The sequence below is a fragment of the Mercenaria mercenaria genome, chromosome 11 (genome assembly GCF_021730395.1).
Source record: "Mercenaria mercenaria strain notata chromosome 11, MADL_Memer_1, whole genome shotgun sequence".
NCBI lineage: Eukaryota > Metazoa > Mollusca > Bivalvia > Venerida > Veneridae > Mercenaria > Mercenaria mercenaria.
The window spans coordinates 12,389,174-12,411,930 of record NC_069371.1 but is presented as its reverse complement, the minus strand read 5'-3'; the positions used below and the strand labels follow the sequence as shown (position 1 = coordinate 12,411,930).

Genomic DNA, 22,757 nt, shown 5'->3' with positions numbered 1-22,757 from the left:
ATTTTTAAAAATCGTTTTAAGCTTTTATTAAAGATATAAATTTACGTGTGTATGCCAATTTTCAAGAAAAAATATTTATATTTAAGGTGTTTTTGAAGCGAAAAACGTATACGGGTGATGATTTCGCCAGAGATTATGTGCGCAGAAATCATGTGGCAGGCAAAATCTAGACATATAATTGAAACTAATGGATATCTTTTGAAAATCATTTTAAAGTTTTATTCAGAATAAATTTCTGCATGTGCATGTCTATTTTCAGAAAAAATATTTATATTTAGTATGATTAATAACATATACTAGAGCTGATTTCGCCTGATTTTATATGCGCTGAAATCTCAACTGAGAGGCAAAATCAAATCTTAAAATTTTAAGGAATGTGTCAGACAGAATCGAGACATGTATTCAAATCGTTAATTATAAGTTTGTATTATTTATTGTATATTATATCAAAAAATAGTACTGTTTTGTATAACGTATACGGGTGTACCTTGATGCATTATTCCAATATTAAATCTAAATTGGGTTTTAAAGTTGCTACTTATTTTCGTAATAATTTGGTAATTTAATCAAATAAGGAAGGTGTGATAAAAATTGGACCGTGTTGCAGTGGGACAGTGTTACATGCAATGCACGCGGTGACAATATACAACACAATACACACATCGTATGCCATGATTTTTATTACAATCAAAGTCATAAATAGATTCTAGTAGTTATGCAAAATTCATAAAAGACAAATATATTTACAGACACATTTTAAAAAACTTTCTCCACAACGAGTCATTCATTCATTTACGCCTGACAATACTCCTTGGCATTGTTGATTGAAAGCAATGAATTATAGCACTGCGTAATTTAATAAGTCCACTTGTCCCCGGATGCACATGATCTTGACAATAAGAGTTGGATACTTAATCCTTTTTCCTAAATCCACGTAGTCTTCTTTTAGATATATATATAATATGAATATGTATATATAATATGAATGAAATTAAGAAAATGGGCTACGTTCTAAACATATAACTTCAATATAGTTCTTAGACAGCCATTTTCATATGGAAATATATTAATGAAAAATAAATTGTAAATATGAATAATTACTGTTTGTTACATGTAATAATTTAATAATTGTCAAATGATATAGATCGGCACAATTTTGACCGAATGATTACCTGCTGCAGTTCACACCTTTGCAAACGTGTGAGAAAACCACCTTTAATTGAATTATCGTTTATCCCCGCTTAACTAATTGGATTAAGTTTAATTTGATTAACAAATCATTTTTTTTTTAAATTATCACTGTGTTAATCTAATTAAAGCAAGAATGTCTTTGATCTTGTACCAAAAATGGACAATAATTATATATCAAACGATTTTGCTGGAAAACGTCCCTATAAGTAGTAAAAAATTTCTCCCCATTCTTTGCTAGTATTCATTATATGAATTGTTGGCACTCAAAGTGATTTTTATTAATCAGTGACTTATTGTTTTTCTTCTGGATTAAAACTTTTGTGTTTTGTGTGTGTAAAAGTTCTTTTGAAAAGATAGTGGCTTTTCATGTGAATTTTTAATTGTTGAAAAGACAGTGACTTTTCTTATTATTTATATGTGCTTTTCATTATGGCGGATTCTTATCCTGCTCTGTATGTGCCGACCAGTGCGACGACCACTGTATAATAAATAAATACTTTTTCTTGAAAAATGACATGCAAACTTATAAATATATTCTTAATAAAACCTAAAAAGATTTAGAAAGAAAATTCATCACTTTAGATTTTATATCTTGATTTTGCCCGACACTTGAGATTTCCGCACATGTAGAATCGCGCGAAATCTAGACCCGTATACGTTTTCGCTTCAAAAACACCTTAAATATAAATATTTTTTCTTGAAAATTGGCATACACACGTAAATTTATATCTTTAATAAAAAATTAAAATGATTTTTAAAAATATTCATTAGTTTAAATTTTATGTCTAGATTTTGCCTGCCACTTTAAATTTCTGCCCATATAAACTCTGGCGAAATCATCACCCGTATACGTTTTTCGTTTCAAAACCAACATATATATAAATACTTTTTCTTGAAAAATGTCATCCAAACTTATAAATATATTCTTAATAAAAACCTAAAAAGATTTAGGAAGAAAATTCATCACTTTAGATTTTACATCTTGATTTTGCCTGAAACTTGAGATTTCCGCGCATGTAGAATCGGGCGAAATCTAGACCCGTATACGTTTTTCATTTCAAAAACACCTTAAATATAAATATTTTTTCTTGAAAATTGACATACACAAGTAAATTTATATCTTTAATAAAAGCTTAAAACGATTTTTAAAAATATTCATTAGTTTAAATTTTATCTCTAGATTTCGCTAATTTGATTAGATTTCGCGAAATCTACTAGATTTCGCTAATCAGTCATTCCCGTCTTTTCCCACTAGCCGGCACTACCTATATGGGTAGAAGTTAAAACTTTTAAAAAAGGGCTCAACTTCAGAAACTATTTGCAAAAAGTTACGTTGTCCTGTCTTGAAAGGTCGCTTCGTTGTTTGTGCATGTAAAAACATAGAGTATATATACTGTTTCTACGTCAATCTCGGCTTTTTACTTGTTCGCGTATAGCTGATCACTCAGTAAATGGTACAGAATTTAGCTAGTGCCCGACAATAACAATCAAAGATGGCCGAAGAGGAAGCCGTCGCCGGCTTAAATAGTGGAAAAACAGTCAAAAGACGGAAGGAAAAGCTTTGTTTGGGTTCGTAGAAACACAGGGTGTTGCTTAAACATGCCTTTCAGTAAAACAAACAAACAGTCAAACACTACAAATTTTAGGCCCATTGAAAACTGGGGCAGAAGTTAAAAAAGAAAACAAAACAAACAACAACAAAAAAACAAAACACACGGTGCCAGTACCTAATCCGAATGTAAACTTGTGCAAGGTAAAAATTAAGACAGGGTATGAAACAGGCTAAGAATAAATAAAAACATTGTAAATAAATAAATTAATTAATTTAATAAATAAATAGATATCTGTGGAAGAGAAATGCAGAATTTTAGCTGTTTGAAACCCAACCCCAGTGCCTGGTATTATAGTTTACTAGGTTCTAAAGTAGGATAAATGCAAAAGAGGAGTACAATGAAGATCTATAAAAGATTTCATTAATTTTCATTTATTTTATTTATTTCATAGATACAAATACAACACAAACAGTAATGTAAAAAGTAGGCAAAAAAAAAAAAGACATAACATTAACAAGAAGGTATATAGCATGCCCATAAACAAAGAGATTGTTAATCTAACTTAATAATCGATATATCGATGTATCGTCGATATGCAAAAGACCCAATCAATGACAGCCCTAATCCAGACCAGCCTGCACATCAGCGCAGTCTGGTCAGGATTCATGCTGTTCGCTTTCAAACCTAATGGAATTAGAGAAGCTAAAAGTGAACAGCATGGATCCTGACCAGACTGCGCGGATGCGCAGGCTGGTCTGGATGCGCTGGTCTGGATCCATGCTGGTCGCAAACCCACTATGTTGGTTTTCCCATGGCATGGCTCAAATACAACCTGAAACAATAGCTACAGCAAGCACAATATGTCTAAACATAAGAAAATGTTTGTAAGAACAGACATGTAAATGACAGAATATCGTGGATGCATATTCATTTATTACATAATACATAATTTATATATTATAGACAGATTCTTTTAAAACATCCGTGTATGTAGGGGAACATGAGAAATTAAAATGGCAAAGAGCATAAGAACTAGCTGACCACTGGCAACATGTTGAGCATGCCAGATGGCAAGATTTGTGCTAAAGTATTTAAGAATCACTAAATCCATAGCTGAGTTACAGCCTGGATATACAAAACAGCACCAAGTTCTGACCTTTGACCTCAAAGTGTGACCTTGACCTTTAAGCTATTAATCTGGTTCTTGCATGTGATACATTATGGCACTGAGGCAAACATATGTGCCAAGTTATTTAAGAATCCCTTGATTCATGGATAAGTTACAGCCCAGACTAACTCGGACGGACACACTCACGCACGCATATACAGCAAACCACCATTGTGACAGCTATGAGCGGGCTTGACAAAAATGTAGCAAAGTATTAATAATACAATTTACATTCCTACTAAGGGAAGGGATTTGAAGCTACTTATAGTCAATACAAGCCTTCCTACACAACAAACAGGAAGTGGAAGGTGCACAGCAAAAAAATGAAAAATGTTTAAAAAATTTCATAAAAGGTGTAATATGGAGGAAGATAGGAGGGTTGGGTGTGTAGGCAGGATACTTAAAGGCCTAGATTCAGTACTATATAAGTGTCCCCCCCCCCAAATCCAATATACAACTCCCATCTTATCTGCTGCTTATCAGCGATTATGTAACCGTAACCGGCAATTAGCACAGCAGGGACCCCTAGACCATGAAGATGTGTGCAGTGGAGTTGAAAGAAATTAATTTTTCTTCAGTGAAATGTGGAATAATAATAATATTACTTATTATTTTGATATTATATAAATGATAATAACTATTACTTTAATGTTATAATAATGATGATAATAATAATAAAAATAATAATAATAATAATTATTATTATTATTGTTATTATTATTAATATTATATTACATAAAGGATGATTAAAGATACAGTAATAATATTGAAAATAATAATAATGATAATAAAACACAAGTATAGTGAAAATTTCATGAGTTCTTTGTGCTGACAAACAATATTTTTCTAATTGGAAACTGGGTTTCTTGTATTCATGTAATCAACATTATTTGAACTTCAAATTATTGTGTTCCATCTGTACTGAATTTTCATTTTCAGTATGTTGCCAAAAGTGAACTTTCATGCTTTGCTTTTTAACTTAGAAACGCACATACTGTTTTAAATTTTTAGACAAATGTTATTTACAGTATTCTGCAAGCTTTAGATGAGTGAAAGTCACATTTTTATGAAATATCACAATTCTACAGACAGACTTTGAAAAAATAAAAACTTGCATATTTCTTTAAGAAAGTTTATCATTATTTCATTATTGTGAAAATAAGTTTCTGATTATCTTATTATTGTGATTGATCAACAAATATTTTTCTTTACATAGAAATGCCAAAAAAAATCTAATATAACTTTAAAAGTTATCAATTATATATCAATTAACAATAAATTACATTGTTTCCCCTTCTCACTAATTGATACACTTGTAAGGTAGACTGACTCTCCAATAAACATTGACCCTTGTTTATTGGAACCATACTGTGATGGTCATTAGCCCCCAACTGTGCTGGTGAAGACGGAAATCCCTTGGCTCACTGCCAAAATCTAGGCCTTTAAAGATATATCCATAAACACAAGAAAGTGGCAAGAGGCTTTTTCATTTTTAGATTAAATAAGGGATCTGGCTTGGAGGATAAGTGAGGTGAAGGATGGGGTGAGGCAATGGAATACTACAATGTACGATACTATACGAAATAACATAAGAAAGTGATACAAAGAAAAATGTAACACAATTCAGAATTGAATTCTGAAATTATCTTAAATTATCTCAGGCTACTTCGAGTTCTGTGGTCCCTTAACAACTAGCTCTCTTCCCTCATACTAAGATAAATCCACATAAATTTTTTTAAATGAAATCAGTATAGAAGACAAAGTGAAATCGAAAATATTGTCATAAAATGAAAATCTATGAAATATAAATGTCTGAACACAGTGATCTTGACCTACTTGGACCTGAACCTAAATCAAGACGGTCTTGGTCTGATTTAATATCCTTATGTCAAATTTGATGATAAAACAGACAGTGATTAAGAAGATTTAGTGAAACTGGAAACCTGGAGATTAAGTGTAACAGATTCTGACCCCAATAATCTTGGCATTTGAGTACCCATCCCTTAACCTACAGTATATATCCATTACAAAGGCAAATCCTTAAATTCAACATGATGCTAGAGTGAATGCAAGTTCTTCTAATTCTTTCTTCAAATAGTTAAGCTTAATATGATTGACTGATTCATACTTTTCAGACTTATAATTTACAATATTTCATCCCATGTTTCATTATTACTATACTGGAATACTAATGTATCTTTATGTCAAAAACGTACTTCAGACAGCTGGCAGCTGGCAGAGAGTTGGCTGTGAATAATACAATAAATGTACAGCAGCAGGCACAAATCAAGTGTCAGGCCGAGGGGACCTGAGCTCTCCCTCCAAGTTGACTGAGAAGTGACCTATACACATTAAAGGTGCATCCACATATTTTGGCAAAGGAATATTTTCTCAAAATTTAGAACCAAAAGGCACTGAAGGCTGCCATTTCATACCTATATTTCAAACATTTCTTGGGGAAGAACTCCTTTACCTCTCTACTACGAAGGGGGTACACCATCCAAAAATATCCAAAATATAGACCTCAAAATATAGACAAAACAAGAGCCAAAATATTATGTACATTATGATACATGACAGCTTCCCAACACGCACCACAGGCTGAGGACAATTAACTGACAGCTTCCCAACACACACCACAGGCTGAGGACAATTAACTGACAGCTTCCCAACACGCACCACAGGCTGAGGACAATTAACTGACAGCTTCCCAACACGCACCACAGGCTGAGGACAATTAACTGACAGCTTCCCAACATGCACCACAGGCTGAGGACAATTAACTGACAGCTTCCCAACACGCACCACAGGCTGAGGACAATTAATTAACTTACAGCTTCCCAACAAGCACCACAAGCTGAGGACAATTAACTGACAGCTTCCCAACATGCACCACAGGCTGAGGACAATTAATTAACTGACAGCTTCCCAACACGCAACACATGCTGAGGACAATGAACTGACAGCTTCCTACACGCACCACAGGCTTAGGACAATTAACTGACAGCTTCCTACATGCACCACAGGCTGAGGACAAAGGACTTCAGACAAGTTGTCTTCTATGAGCTTCATGGTGGAATTCAAACATACAATATCCTGCTTGAAACTGTTGCACTCTTCTGGACTGAACTAACCAGGCAACATAACACTATAATGTAGACAAAGTGAACACCAAACTGTTCATATTGTGTCTTACTAACCCTATAATCTGCCCGCTTAGGTCAGTAGGTAGAGCGTCGGTCTACGGATCGTGGGGTCGCGAGTTCGATCCCCGGGCGGGGCGTATTTTCGCCGTGACTATTTGATAAACGACATTGTATCTGAAATGATTAGTCCTCCACCTCTGATTCATGTGGGTGAGTTGGCAGTTACTTGCGGAGAACAGGTTTTGTACTGGTATAGAATCCAGGAACACTGGTTAGGTTAATTGCCCACCGTTACATGACTGAAATACTGTTGAAAAATGGAGTTAAACCCAAAACAAAGAAACAAATACTAACCCTATAATTTACACTAAACTGCACATAGTACATCATACTACAATATGCTTCACTTGCAAAACACAACTGCTTTTACCGTACATCATTAAATAACTTAGTTATACTTGTTTTATTGTTACAGATCTTGTTTTACTTCCTTCTGGATTAACTGGTTTTTTCCCAAGACTTTAAGTTCAAATTGGAGTTGTGCATTATGCACAGGGGCACATATTATGCAAGGGTATTTATTGGTACACTGAACAAACACTTTAAACATGTCATTAAATAATTTAGCTAAGATTTGTTATGACAGCTATATCAGCATTAAATGTAAGATGAAACTGTCTATAAGTCATCCATTTCCATTCCATCTTGGGAAGGCAGACCCTACGTGCATCTCCAGGTATTATTTCAGACACCGTCAAGCACTATATAATAGAACCAATAATCTTCCCTAAGCCAGCTGACATCTCACAAGAAAACACTCGCAGCTTAAAACCACCCAGGTTATTAGATGTAAGCGCTTTGAGGTAAGCAACCTGGACCATAGCACCATGGAAACCATTTTCCTTTTAGAAAGTTTTAAAAAGCTAAAGTACCTTAAGGGTGTATTCATCCCCATCTCCATTCTCATCTTTTGTCAAGATAACATCTTCTGCTCCAGTTTCTATAGCTATTTCCAGGTATTCATCCATGTTGGACACCTGCATGTCCTTTGTTACAGGCACTGAGACAATACCTTTCATATCAAAAAAGCTTTGGAATGATGGTATGTCTTGTACTTTCCCGCTGAAAAATATCAATTGTTTAAAAAAATCAAAACTGATTAAAACTTGAACTTGTTGAAAAAAATCTCTCTCTCTCTCTCTCTCTCTCTCTCTCTTTCTCTCTCTCTCTCTCTCTCTCTCTCTCTCTCTCTCTCTATATATATATATATATATATATATATATATATATAAGAGACCAAATGGACCAAAGTCTCTCACCTCAAAAGGACCACTACCTTTTGTCCTTGCATGTCTAAAGACCATTTCTAAAGTTATGTGATTTTAGCAAAGTCATTTTCCAATAAAATATCATCAAAAATAGAATCAAACCTTATGATTAATATCAAAAATGCAATCTATACAGTAGTTTTCTCTAACGTTGAATTCAACAAGATGTGTTTGTAAAACATGCCCTCTGTGGCAGTCTCCCAAAATCTATATTACCTATGTTGCTCTGACTTCTGACAAGTTGTTGAGTACATTTGTGTAATTGTACCTTAAATTTACCTTAATTTTATGTTTTGCTTTATTTATCTGTTACTTTTGCACTAATGTTAGAGTCTTTCTCAGCGGGGATTTTATTTACATTGTGTTGTTTAACTTGTTGAAAATAGGGTAAGTGCGAGGTTGGCATGCCCGAAATGCGTTGAAACCACCAGTTTCCTTTATTTCTGTTACTGACTGTTCCAAGGAGGTGCCCCTATTTTCAACTGGTTGTTTTGTCTGTCTTGTATTGTCTGTTGCATATGCTTTCTTGTTTGTTACTAAGTAAGCATTTTCCCTCTGCCCCACTCCCCCTATTGCCCTCTCTTTTCCCTTGCATTTATATACTTTTTGCATCCCCTCCCCCTTTACTTTTAGTAAGTTTCCGTGGCTCCACTTCGTTTTGGCAGCAAAATCCCAAGACGGTACTTGATTGTTTTTCCTATGTGTGTGGGTGCTTTTGTATGCTTGTGAGTCTCTAACGGTGCCCTACTGTTTTCTTATGTGTTGCTTGTTCGTTAAATTTCTATGTTATTTAGTTGATCGTAGTTTTGTGTTTATCTTTGGTACATGAGTGTCTGCGCTATTGTGATTTACATTGTAGTGCGACTGTTTTTAAAAGAACAAAGCATTCCCTTGTATATTCATCCTTGTTCAACTTTCCCCTTCCCCCACACCCCCAACACACACACATACCCACCCGACCCCATTTCAACCCTTGCCGTTTCCTTCCCCTCCATCAATATTTGGCATAATTTAATGTGTACTTGTTGGATGTTTGAAGGAACCCGTCTGAAATATTTTTCCATTACAGCTTCTTTTTGTTGTGGGCCTACTATGTAAATGCGTGGCTATGGGATTGTGTTTTACATGCTCTGTGCTTCCGAGAAATCTACCCTTACCTATTATCTTTTGAGCTACTGACCACAAAAACAACAAGAGGACCATGATGGTCCTGAATCACTCACCTATCCCCACATGACCCAGTGTTGAACTGAGTATGACGTCGTTATTTCTATTATTTGACATAGTGACCTAGTTTTTGAGCACATGTGACCTAGATATCATCAAGATAAAAAATTCTGACCAATTTTCATGAAGATCCATTGAAAAATATGGCCTCTAGAGAGGTCACAAGGTTTTTCTATTAATGGACCTAATGACCTAGTTTTTGAAGGCACGTGACCCACTTTTAAACTTGACCTAGATATCATCAAGGTCAACATTCTCACCAATTTTCATGAAGATCTCGTGAAAAATATGGCCTTTAGAGAGGTCACAAGGTTTTCTATTTTTCCATCTACTGACCTATTTTTTGACCGCACGTGACCCAGTTACGAACCTGACCTAGATATCATCAAGCTGAACATTCTCACCAATTTTCATGAAGATCCATTGAGAAATATGGCCTCTAAAGAGGTCACAAGGTTTTTCTATTTTTAGACCTACTGACCTAGTTTTTGACCCCACGTGACCCAGTTTCAAACTTGACCTAGATATCATCAAGGTAAACATTCTGACCAATATACATGAAGATCTCATGAAAAATATGGCCTCTAGAGAGGTCACAAGGTTTTTCTATTTTTAGATCTACTGACCTAGTTTTTAACCCCACGTGATCCAGTTTCGAACTTGACTTAGATATCATCAAGGTAAACATTCTGACTAATTTTCATGAAGATCCATTGAAAAATATGGCCTCTAGAGAGGTCACAAGGTTTTTCTATTTTTAGATCTACTGACCTAGTTTTTGACCGCACGTGACCCAGTTTCGAACTTTACCTAGATATCATCAAGGTGAACATTCTCACCAATTTTCATGAAGATACATCGAGAAATATGGCCTCTAGAGAGGTCACAAGGTTTTTCTATTTTTAGACCTACTGACCTAGTTTTTGACCCCACATGACCCAGTTTCGAACTTGACCTAGATATCATCAGGGTGAACATTCTGACCAATATTCATGAAGATCTCATGAAAAATATGGCCTCTAGAGAGGTCACAAGGTTTTTCTATTTTTAGATCTACTGACCTAGTTTTTAACCCCACGTGACCCAGTTTCGAACTTGACCTAGATATCATCAAGGTGAACATTCTCACCAATTTTCATGAAGATCCATAGAGAAATATGGCCTCTAGAGAAGTCACAAGGTTTTTCTATTTTTAGACCTAATGACCTAGTTTTTGACCCCACGTGACCCAGTTTCGAACCTGACCTAGATATCATCAAGGTGAACATTCTGACCAATATTCATGAAGATCTCATGAAAAATATGGCCTCTAGAGAAGTCACAAGGTTTTTCTATTTTCTGACCTACTGACCTAGTTTTTGACCCACGTGACCCAGTTTCAAACTTGACCTAGATATCATCAAGATGAACATTCTGACCAATTTTCATGAAGATCTTGTGAAATATATGGCCTCTAGAGAGGTCACAAGGTTTTTCTATTTTTAGACCTACTGACCTAGTTTTTGATGGCATGTGACCCAGTTTCGAACTTGACCTAGATATCATCAAGATGAATATTCTGACCAACTTTCATAAAGATCCCACAAAAAATGTGACCTCTAGAGATGTCACAAGGAAAAGTTTACGCACGGACGGACGCACGGACGCCGGATGCCGGACACCGCACGATCACAAAAGCTCACCTTGTCACTTTGTGACTGGTGAGCTAAAAATTGTTATCTACTGACCACAGGCAATCATCCTAGAAGTTTGACCCTTGTAAGCAAATGCATTCTTCAGTTATTAGTGGGAAATTCATGGTCAACAGATAGACAGAGAGATTTGAAACAAATACTAGTGTTCTTCAGTAATAGATGGAAACAGATTTCTAAAACAAGGTCACCAAGACCTCAGCAAAAACCTTTTAATTACCAACATCAAAATTATAGGAATTACCAGCTAACCAAGTTGGAGCTTTCTGTGCAAAAGTATTCTTCAGTTATAGTCATCAGTCTCAAGGTCACTTTGACCTGCTGACCCCACAAAAATTTGGGGTTTTCTACTCACAACATGCAATCATTCTATGAATTTTCAGGACTGAAGACCGAAGTGTCCTTCAGATACAAATGAGCAACACAAACTTCACATCTTTTTGCTAAATCAAAACGGCATTTTCTCTATCCACAACACAAACTGGGACCAGCGGATGGACGTTTTTCACTAAGGGGCCTCCATGGCACAGTGGTAAAGGTTGCTGACTCTAAATCACTTGCCCCTCAGAAATGTGGGTTAGAGCCTCACTCTGGAATTTGAATTCTTCATGTGAGGAAGCCATCCTGCTGACTTACAGAAGGTTGGTGGTCCTAACCAGGTGCCTGCATGTGATGAAATAATCATAATGCACAGAGGGGTACCTGGTGTCTTCTTCCACAATTAAAGCTGGAAAGTCTCTATATGATCTGTAAATGTGTCAGTGACCTGTTAAACCCATAAACCAATTTTTGACTACGTCAAGAGATATAAGTCTTCTCTTTCTTGGTGTTATCTCAAAATATCCAAAAGTTCTCAACTTCACATACTGAATAACCAACCTATGATGTTTGATGACTCTTGGTCAAATACTTTTTAAAATAAGCAAAACATAAATTTGGAAGAACAGAAATACCAACAATGGTATATTTAAACGCCATTCGTAAAAATTTCAGGGGGGAATGGTCAGGGGTTGTGCAAAAAATAGTTAACACCAAAATGGAACATAAATTAATCAAAATTACAGTAAATGTTACAGAACATAATGCCATTGAGAAGGAATTATCATGGAGAAGGTATATGGCCAAGTGCAAATAAGGACTCAGTTTCTTGTCTCCAAGAATAAAACATTAATATCTCCAAAAGAAATAAAAAATACAGCATAAAAATGTTTGTTTCCTGAAAGCTTTTACTGTAATGGTATGGTGGTGAAAATTTCAGCTTAATCGAAGGATTGGTTTAAAAGTAATAGCAGATTGAAAATTGCAAAGAAGCCTAAAAATGCTGTTTTTTGTGTGACATGCACTTTAATAACATTTTTTATTTTTAAATAAATAAAAATAAATAGCTTTCTCAGTGGGTTTTAACATAGATGTGTCATATGTATCCATATACTTAGTAGAATCACTAAATGATTTTAATCCAAAGTTGAGAAGTACTTTTAGATGTCATATTTTTAAAAAATGTCTAAATGTCTCCAAAATCTGAAATTTGAGGCCAACCATATAAAGGCAAGTCAGCCATAAGCCAATAGGTTAACTTATACAAAAAAGACTGGAAATGATGTAGGTAAGATGTAGCTTCACATTGTGACCATTTTCTTTGGTTTGTTTGCATGTCGCGCTGCTTGCTTGTATCCTTTGGCACTAACAAAAATATGTCCCAACCATAACGGTTAACACCCTTCTTTTGTTTGTTGGTACCATATACCTTACACTAACACTTTGCTCATCTCACTAACCTTGCTTTATTTTCCCTAATGATTATCAGACCTCATGCATTTTAGGTATTCTTTCTGCCAACCTATGGGAAAGTCCTAGGAGGAAGAAAACTTAATGTCCCAACCATAACGGTTTTGTCCCAACCATAACGGCTATATTTTTCACCACTAACATTCATGCGTCATCTTTTACAATGAAATCAGTATTTTATTTAGTTGGTCAGTCAGAATAATGGAAATGTTAAATAATTTTCACTTTTATTGTGATTGTTAAATGTTTATTCAAGAAGACAATGCGCAAACTCAAAGCTACAAGCCACATGCTTGTTTAAAGCTTAGTTTATGTTACATTCAGCAATTCTGCATAAGAAATAGATATTTCATGTTACTGTCTATGTTAAAACCATTGTTTTGGAAGGCTTATTCAATGCAGACAGCTACGGTTATGGTTGGGACAAAATTTTCAAATGTTTTCTATGCTAGTCAATATGTTGGGATGCTGTATCAGACTTAGATGGAAAAATAAGTTGTAAAATTGAACTTTGGAAGGTGCTTAAGGTCCAATAACTCACAAAAAAGCCAAAAATGTAGATTCTAAACTAAAAGAAAGCAAAGGATCCAACAGGAGCTAAGAAAAAAAACATGTGACAAAAACAATGAGCTAATGAAACAAAATAAAAAATGAAACTTTCTAGTCCAGAACTGGTTCCCGGTCAGGGCCTGAGAATGCTTTTCAAACAAAGTGAAATTAACTTGTGCTTAAGTAGACTTAAAGAGTAGACTAAGTGTACATGTGCATGTTCTAAGAATCAGTCTATAGTATTCCACTGTGGAAGCAAATTTAATGCTCAGCAAATATTGGGTATTACATGTATAGAAGACCGCAACAGATTAAAATTAATATATGAAATAGACAAGCTAATTGCTTTCGTGTACAATAGTCAAGAAACATGCATTGCATTTGAAAACAGTTCATTTATAAATCAGTTGATTTTTTGTTTGTTCAGAGTAAGTTGTTAGTTATCAAAGTTTTAGAAGATTATGACTTTGATGGACAGTGTCTTCATTTTGCAAAGAGGTGCTTGTTTTTAGCTTGAGTATTTGTGCTATTCTACTCACCCTGTTGTCGGTGTCACAACTTGGTTAAAGTTTTGCATGCAAGTACATATGGCTCTCATATAGGAATATAGCTAAGCTATATGCTTTGAAACTTATTTTTTCTTTTTATAGGTCAATTACCAACTGCACTTGGTCAAGTCACATAACTCGGACATAAATTATACCCAGTTTTGAACTTAGAAAATCCTAGTTGAAGTTTTACATGCAAGTTACTCCAAACCTAATGCAGATATTAAATTGAAACTTTACATGTGTCTTTAGGGTTGTAAAACTATATGATGGCATCAAGTCCCATAATTCTGACTTGCATTTTGGCCAAATTATGCCCCCTTTTTGGACTTAAAAAATCATGGTTTTAAGTTTTTCATGCAAGTACGTATAGCTATTTCTTTAAAGCACATAGCTTTGAAACTTATTTTTTCTTTTTCTAAATCAATTTACACCCTCACTGGGTCAGATTTCATAACTCTGACTTGAATTTTGGCCAAATTATGCCCCCTTTTGGACTTAGAAAATCCTGGTTGACGTTTTGCATGCAAGTTACTGTCTCCAAACTAATGCAGATATTGAATTGAAACTGCTCATGTGTCTTCGGGGTTATAAATCTAATTGATAGCATCAAATCCGATAACTCTGACAAGCATTTTGGCCAAATTATGCCCCCTTTTGGACTTGGAAAATCCTGGTTAAAGTTTTGCGTGCAATTATAGCTATTACTTAAAAGATACTGATTTGAGACTTATCTTTTCTTTTTTTAGGTTGATATTTACAACCTCACTGGGTGAAAGCCCCATAACTCTGACTTGCATTTTGGCCAAATTATGCCCCCTTTTGGACTTAGAAAATCCTGGTTAAAGTTTTGCATGCAAGTTACTATCTCGATAACTAATGCAGATATTGAATTGAAACTTCACTTGTGTCTTTGGGGTTATAATACTAGGTGATACCATCACGTCCCATAAATCTGACATGCATTTTGGCCAAATTATGCCTTTTTTGACTCTGAAAATCCTAGTCAAAGTTCTGCATGAAAACTCTAAAACTAATGCAGATACTCAGGATTGAAACTCTATAGATATTTTAACTTTTATGGTAATATTCCTACTTTTTGAACAACAATTCGAATAGTTGAGCGTTGGCTTAAGACAGCTCTTGTTGAAATAACACCTGTAAGGATCTTATTTGATCTGCAAAATAGTCTTTAAAGTCATTTAACACAGTTCATTTATGTAGCAGGTGTTGTCAAGCTTCCATAAGTTTTTTCTGGAAAACTTAAACATCATTCGACTTTTTGTCCCAACCATAACGGTATATACTGTGCCTTAAAAGCTTAACTGTGTTAATTTTTGTCTTATTTCTGAGCATTGTTTTGATCAAGAAATGATCTTGTTAAGTACTGTGATGCACTAAGCTAGAATTATGATGTGTGAATCAGGCATTTATTGTTATTTTGAATGGTGTCTGACAATTAACATTTATAAAAAGACTTGTGCCATAAATTACATTGTTGTTTAGTAACATTTTCAGTGTTTTTTGAAGAGTTTGAACATCTTTTGTTAGTTTAATGGTGAAATGAAGCACAAAGTGTTGCTTGTAAAGATCTATTTTTCAGTCTTTTTATCAAGTAGTGTAATATGTCCCAACCATAACGGTAGAACAGAAATTTTTGGTTTGGAAGTTGCTCTGTAACGACTTTGAATATCAGAGCCAGGTTGGTTTTATTTGAAAGGAGTTTGATATAGTTTTAATTTGAAATGGTTATTTTAACTAAATGTTCAATTACCATCTAAGAAAAAAAATAATTTAAGGTATGTTTCTTTATGTTGTTACTTTCCCTGGCATTAATTTGCCATATCTTTTCAAGAGCGCATTGAATATGACTGAAATATAGCTTGAAAGTTTGTCACATGCTCTTACCTAATGTATAAAGAACAAATTTTGGCAAACATAATGGTTTACATAATATTTTGCCAGGTTAATAATGCTTTATGAATTGAAAAAAATATCATCTTAGTCCTATATAAAATCCATTTATTTTTAAGAAAGCAGCATCTGTTTAGAAAAAAGTATACTTTCTGCGCTTTTCGATATATGTCCTTTAAAACAGAACTAGCTAAACATGTCTTAACAGCAGTTCATTTTCGGACCCCAATGTCACACTTTATTTGCATTTGGCCATATACAAGTTTCATTCAGTTGTGATCAACCATAACCAAGAAAATTAATGTGTCTTCATGTGGTGCTGATGCTGTGAGGATGTAACAATAGCTTGTGTGACTTTCTTCATGGTAAGCTCACAAAAGTAAGTTTATTCCTTTACAGAAACAGTCATATAAAATGAAATATAGAACAAAATGTTTCATTTTTACGACTTACAAATACAGTAAAGACTGCCTTAGCGAGCCCCTCATTTCAACGACTTTCTGTCTACCACGACCTTTTTATTTCTTCCAGATTCTTTTCACATTAAAATTGCTTGTTTCTAGTGACCCCCTGTCTGATGTGTACAGCGACCTTAACTTATGTTTGCCCCAAACCATAACTTTGAACCTTTATAACAACCTTTTTTGACCCACTATTTTTATTTACTTACTTGGTTTTCTTCATTGATGCATTTAACAAGTCCCGGGAAAGTTTGAAGTTTTCTGACTCAACTTCAAGCACAAATATTGCTCCCCTAGGACCTCTCACTTCAAAGTAAAATGTCTGTGATGAACCAGCTTTCTTTGTCTGTTACAAATGGAGAAGGAAAAGAAAACAATAAGACTCGAATACATTTTTGTTGTTGTTGTTGTTGGGTTTAACATCACACTGACACAATTCTAGGTCATATGGCAACTTTCCAGCTTTGACGGTGGAGGAAGAACCCGGGTGCCCCTCCATGCATTATTTCATCACTAGCGGGCACCTTGGTAGAACCACCGACCTTCCATAAGCCAGCTTCCTCACATGAAGAATTCAATGCCCCGATTGAGGCTCAAACCCACATCGATGAGGACATTTTTGTGTGAGTGCTCACAGTTCAAGCTGACTTCAGTTTTACACCATAATCTTTACAATTCATAGTTAATTTATATAGTGAGGTAAATAAATTTTAACTGAATGACTACGGACATGAAGGTGTGGCCTTACTGAGATTTTGACTAAACAGAAACACAAGGTTTTATTTACTAGTCATCACTTTGTGTACTCATTATTCAGTGCACAGAGCAAACTGTTCCTACATTAAAGCAATAAGTTAATCATGTTTTTTGTCAAATTGTGATGCAAACATCAAAATAACAAGAAACGCGGCAATGCCACGAAACCAGGTTTTCAACACTTTTCATAAGAATAAACAAGAGTGCCAGAATGTCACAATATACGCCCGTCACAGCAAATTTCTTTACTCTAGCACCTGTATTTGCAGATGTAATTTTAATTTTGTGGTTGTTTAGTAATCATTGTAATTCTTTTGTTTTTCTAAGTCCACAAAAAAACTCCTTACCAGGTAGAGATACCTTAAAATACACCTAAAATTAGAAAGTAACAACTATGTTGTACCACAGAAAAGTGGTCTTGGTTTTTCCCTACAGTCAATTATAAAAAAGTTACAATATAAGTTATTTATAGTAACAACTAAGGGAAGTTAATCTTAAAAAAAAAAAAAAAAAAAAAAAAAAAAAAAAAATACAAAAAAGAAAATTGTAAGTCCACACAGAAATCCTTACCAGGTAGAGATTGGTCAAAATACACCTCAAAATTGGATGTAACATGCATGTTGTACTACAGAAAAGTGGTCTCGATTTTTCATTTTTCCCTACGTCTAGTAATGAAAAAGTTACAATATAAGCTATTTATAGTAACAACAAAGGGAAGTAATTCTAAAGAAGGGAACTGCGCAAGACACTTCGTCTCATGATGGTGTATAATTGTGCCAAGTTACATCAAAATCCCTCTATGCATGAAGAAGATATGCTCCGGACAAAGTTTTCATTCTTGTATCCTTTGACCTCTAAGTGTGACCTTGACCTTAGACCTAGGGACCTGGTTCTTGTGCATGACACTCCGTCTCATGATGGTGAACAATTGTGCCAACTTTCATCAAAATCCCTCCATGCATGTAGAAGATATGCTAACCCTAACCCTAACCTAACCCTAACCCTATTTTTAGTAACAATGACCTTGACCTTGATCCCAGAAACCCCAAAATCAATCCCAAGCTACAACTTTATATAAGTTTTCTATACACCAAGTTTCATCATGATAGCTCATTCCTAAGTTAAGTTATTGACCGGAAACCCTTTTTCTATTTTAAGTAACAGTGACCTTGACCTTGACCCCAGAAACCCCAAAATCAATCCCAGCCTTTGTCTTGATATAAGCTACATACATACCAAGTTTTATTCAAATATCTTTACCGAAACAAAAGTTATTGACCGAAAACCCTTTTTCTATTTTAAGTAACAGTGACCTTGACCTTGATCCCAGAAACCCCAAAATCAATCCCAGCCTTTGTCTTGATATAAGCTACATACATACCAAGTTTTATTCAAATATCTTTACCGAAACAAAAGTTATTGACCGGAAACACCAGTTTGACGCCGCCGCCGCCGCCGCCCGCCCGCCCGACCGACATCTACCCCAATCTAATAAACTGTTAACATTTACAGGTACTAGGTTTTTCTAAACTGGGTTGAAAAACCATTTTGCACCAGACTTCTATAAACCTACATAATCTTACTGTTTGTCTTACCTGCTTTGATTTGTTGCTTGCAAGAAATTACAAGAAGTGGGGGATGTTTTGACTTTCGAGATTCTATCTAATAAGAAATTGCAAACAGCATTTCCTACCAAGGTATTTAAACCATGAACTCTTGATGGGTCATCTTGTGTCCTGCTTATTAAGCAGTGCTGATGGTGAAGTTAAGATGAAGAATTTATAATGCTATTTACAATATGAAATAAATCTGGTCAAAACAATCACTTTAAAACTAGATGTGTGTCCATTGGACACAGGTGTCCCCCACTCCTGCCACTGTAACATGGTTTTATGACTCAGGTTAAATAATTTTTAAGATGTTTGCTACACAAACTTTTAAGAACCTTATGTGTATTTTTCACTTATTTGGCCATAACTCTGGCCTAGCTGAGTAAAATCCTAAAGAGAACAATTCATTGGCTATAAAACAATCCTCTAATGTTTTATGATTCTAGGTCAAGTACATTTTAACATACATGTTTCACAAACTTTTTTTTGAGTAAGTCTGTACAAGAAGTCTGGTCTAGTGTAGTGAAATAATGACTGTTGGTAAAATACTTTTGGAGCTATGCGCGACACAACATTAAAATGACAATTTTTTCCTAGGTCAGGGGCCATAACTCCTACAATACAGAATGAATCCGGATGTGAAACTCCAGGTGCACAACTGCACATGCTGACCAACAATCCTGTAAACTTTGGTGACTCTAGGTCAAATACTTTTGGAGCTACGTGCGTCACAACATTAAAATAACAAATTTTTAACTAAGTCAGGGGCCATAACTCCTACAAGACTGAATGAATCTGGATGCAAAAGCCCAGGTGCACAACTGCACATGCTGACCAACATTCCTTTAAACTTTGGTGAATCTAGGTCAAATACTTTTGGAGCTAGGCGCGACACAACATTAAAATGACCAATTTTTTACTAAGTCAGGGACCATAACTCCTATATAACTGAATGAATCCGGTCGTGAGACCACAGGTGCACAACTGCACATGCTGACCAACATTCCTGTAAAGTTTTGTGACTCTAGGTCAAATACTTTTGGAGCTAGGTGCGACACAACACTAAAATGACCAATTTTGACAGTCAGGGGCCATAACTCCTTCACGACAAAAAGGAATCCAGACACGAAGCCCCAGGTGCACAACTACACATGCTGACCAACATTCCTGTAAAGTTTTGTGACTCTATGTCAAATACTTTTGGAGCTAGGCGGGACACAACATTTTCGGAAGAACGGATGGACAAGAGCAAAGTTTTATCTCCCACCACTCAGGGGGGGGGGCACAAAAATGTGAAAAGAAAACAAACTAGACTTACTGCATTTTCAAGGTATCTCTTTATATCAGCTTTGGCTATGTTAACACTCTTCATTCTTTCTAGTATTGATGCTAACTTACTGTTAGTCTCTGGGTTGGAACCGCCATCTGCAAAATCAGAAGGAAAATAAATTAACAAATCTACAAGAGCTGTTCAAAGGACAAAACACTCAGTTATTCCAAAATGATTGCCAATACAGAGGTGTATATGATTGTAAATAAATCGAAACACTTGATGCATTAGAAAAAGTTAAGAGACTGGTACTTTTAACTTTCTAGAATTAGGGAAAACAAAGAACAAATATTAAGAAAACATAAAACTAAACAAGGAGGAGCTTGAATAAGTCAGAAACTGGGGCAGGGGTAGAAAAGGTATGTATAGTGGATAACATAAACAATATAAAGTGACATTATAAGAAAGTGATTACACAGAAAAACTGCAACTGGATGGGAATTTGTTCAAAGTGGCAAAAACCTTTGGTGTCCCTAAACCAACTAGAGCTATCACTAAAGGTGATGAATGTACCCCCCGCATGCACTGACACAGTACATTGCAATTTGACGCACACAAGATTGCATAATTATGTGGACTGTATGTATATAGACTGTATGTATACAGTATAGTAACAACTAGAAATGTGTCCATGGGACACAGATGCCCCCACTACATGACATTAAAATGATAATTTTTTCCCAGGTCAGGGGCCAAAAATGACAATTTTTTCCCAGGTCAGGGGCCAGAACTCCTACAATACTGAATGAATCCAGATGCGAAACCCCAGGTGCACAACTGCACATGCTGACCAACATTCCTGTAAACTTTGGTGATTCTAGGTCAAATACTTTTGGAGCTACGCACGACACAACATTAAAATGACCCATTTTTAACTAAGTCAGTGGCTATAACTCCTACACGACTGAATGAATCCGGACGCGAAACCCCAGGTGCACAACTGCATATGCTGACCAACATTCCTGTAAACTTTGGTGATTCTAGGTCAAATACTTTTGGAGCTATGCGCGACACAACATTAAAATGACCCATTTTTTACTAAGTCAGGGGCCATAACTCCTACAGGACTGGATGAATCCAGACGCAAAACCCCAGGTGCACAACTGCACATGCTGACCAACATTCCTGTAAACTTTGGTGACTGTAGGTCAAATACTTTTGGAGCTATGCGCGACACAACATTAAAATGACCATTTTTTTACTAAGTCAGGGGCCGTAACTCCTACATGACTGGATGAATCCGGACGCAAAACCCCAGGTGCACAACTACACATGCTGACCAACATGCCTGTAAAGTTTTGTGACTCTAGGTCATATACTTTTGAAGCTAGGCGCGACACAACATTAAAATGACCAATTTTTACAAAGTCAGGGGCCATAACTTCTACATGACTGAATGAATCGGGACGCGAAACCCCAGGTGCACAACTACACATGCTGACCAACATTCCTGTAAAGTTTTGTGACTCTAGGTCATATACTTTTGGAGCTAGGCGCGACACAACATTAAAATGACCAATTTTTACAAAGTCAGGGGCCATAACTTCTACATGACTGAATGAATCCGGACGCGAAACCCCAGGTGCACAATTACACATGCTGACCAACATTCCTGTAAAGTTTTGTGACTCTACGTCAAATACTTTCAGAGCTACGCGCGACACAACATTTTCGGAAGGACGGGGACGGACGGACAAGAGCAAATCTATATGCCCCCCCCCAAAGTGGTGGGGGCATAAAAAACAAAGTCCCATAACTATGCAGAATATTTATCTAAAAGAATGTAACATGCACCATGCACAACTAGGGTTGGTACTGATCACTTGTGTGAAGTTCATTAAATTGTGTGTAAGGGTTTGGTAGATTAGGCACGCACAAGATTGCATATGCAGACTGTATGTACATAGTATGTTAACAAGAAACAAAGTCCCATAACTCTGCAATTTTTGTCGCTGAAAGAACCTAACATGCCCCATGCATAACTACTGTTGTTACTGATCACTTGTGTGAAGTTTCATTAAATTGTGTCAAGGGGATGAGGAGAGATGGTGCGCACAAGATTGTGTCTATGTATATAGTATAGTAACAAAAAAAAACAAAGTCCCATAACTCTGCAAATTTTTTTTCTGAAAGAACCTAACATGCCCCATGCACAACTATTGTTGTTACTGATCACTTGTGTGAAGTTTCATTAAATTGTGTCAAGGGGATGAGGAGAGATGGTGCGCACAAGATTGTGTCTATGTATATAGTATAGTAACAAAAAAAACAAAGTCCCATAACTCTGCAAATTTTTTTTCTAAAAGAACCTAACATGCCCCATGCACAACTACTGTTGGTACTGATCACTTGTGTGAAGTTTCATTAAATTGTGTCAAGGGGATGAGGAGAGATGGTGCGCACAAGATTGTGTCTATATATATAGATGTATATAGTATAGTAACAAAAAAACAAAGTCCCATAACTCTGCAAAATTTTTTTCTAAAAGAACCTAACA

The 22,757-nt window shown here is 35.6% G+C and overlaps 1 protein-coding gene across 2 annotated transcripts in view; it reads right to left on the bottom strand.

The window, feature by feature from the left end:
- Positions 1–22,757, bottom strand: part of LOC123531531 (probable transcriptional regulatory protein TTE1135) — a 41,387-nt gene that overhangs the window by 1,009 nt on the left and 17,621 nt on the right. For both annotated transcript variants that reach the window (XM_053518573.1, XM_053518574.1), the window contains exons 3-5: positions 20,249–20,355; positions 16,774–16,910; positions 7,991–8,180 (exon numbers count right to left, since the gene is read on the bottom strand). In XM_053518573.1, coding sequence (XP_053374548.1) covers positions 7,991–8,180; positions 16,774–16,910; positions 20,249–20,355 — 434 coding nt within the window. The remainder of the gene's footprint in view (positions 1–7,990; positions 8,181–16,773; positions 16,911–20,248; positions 20,356–22,757) is intronic.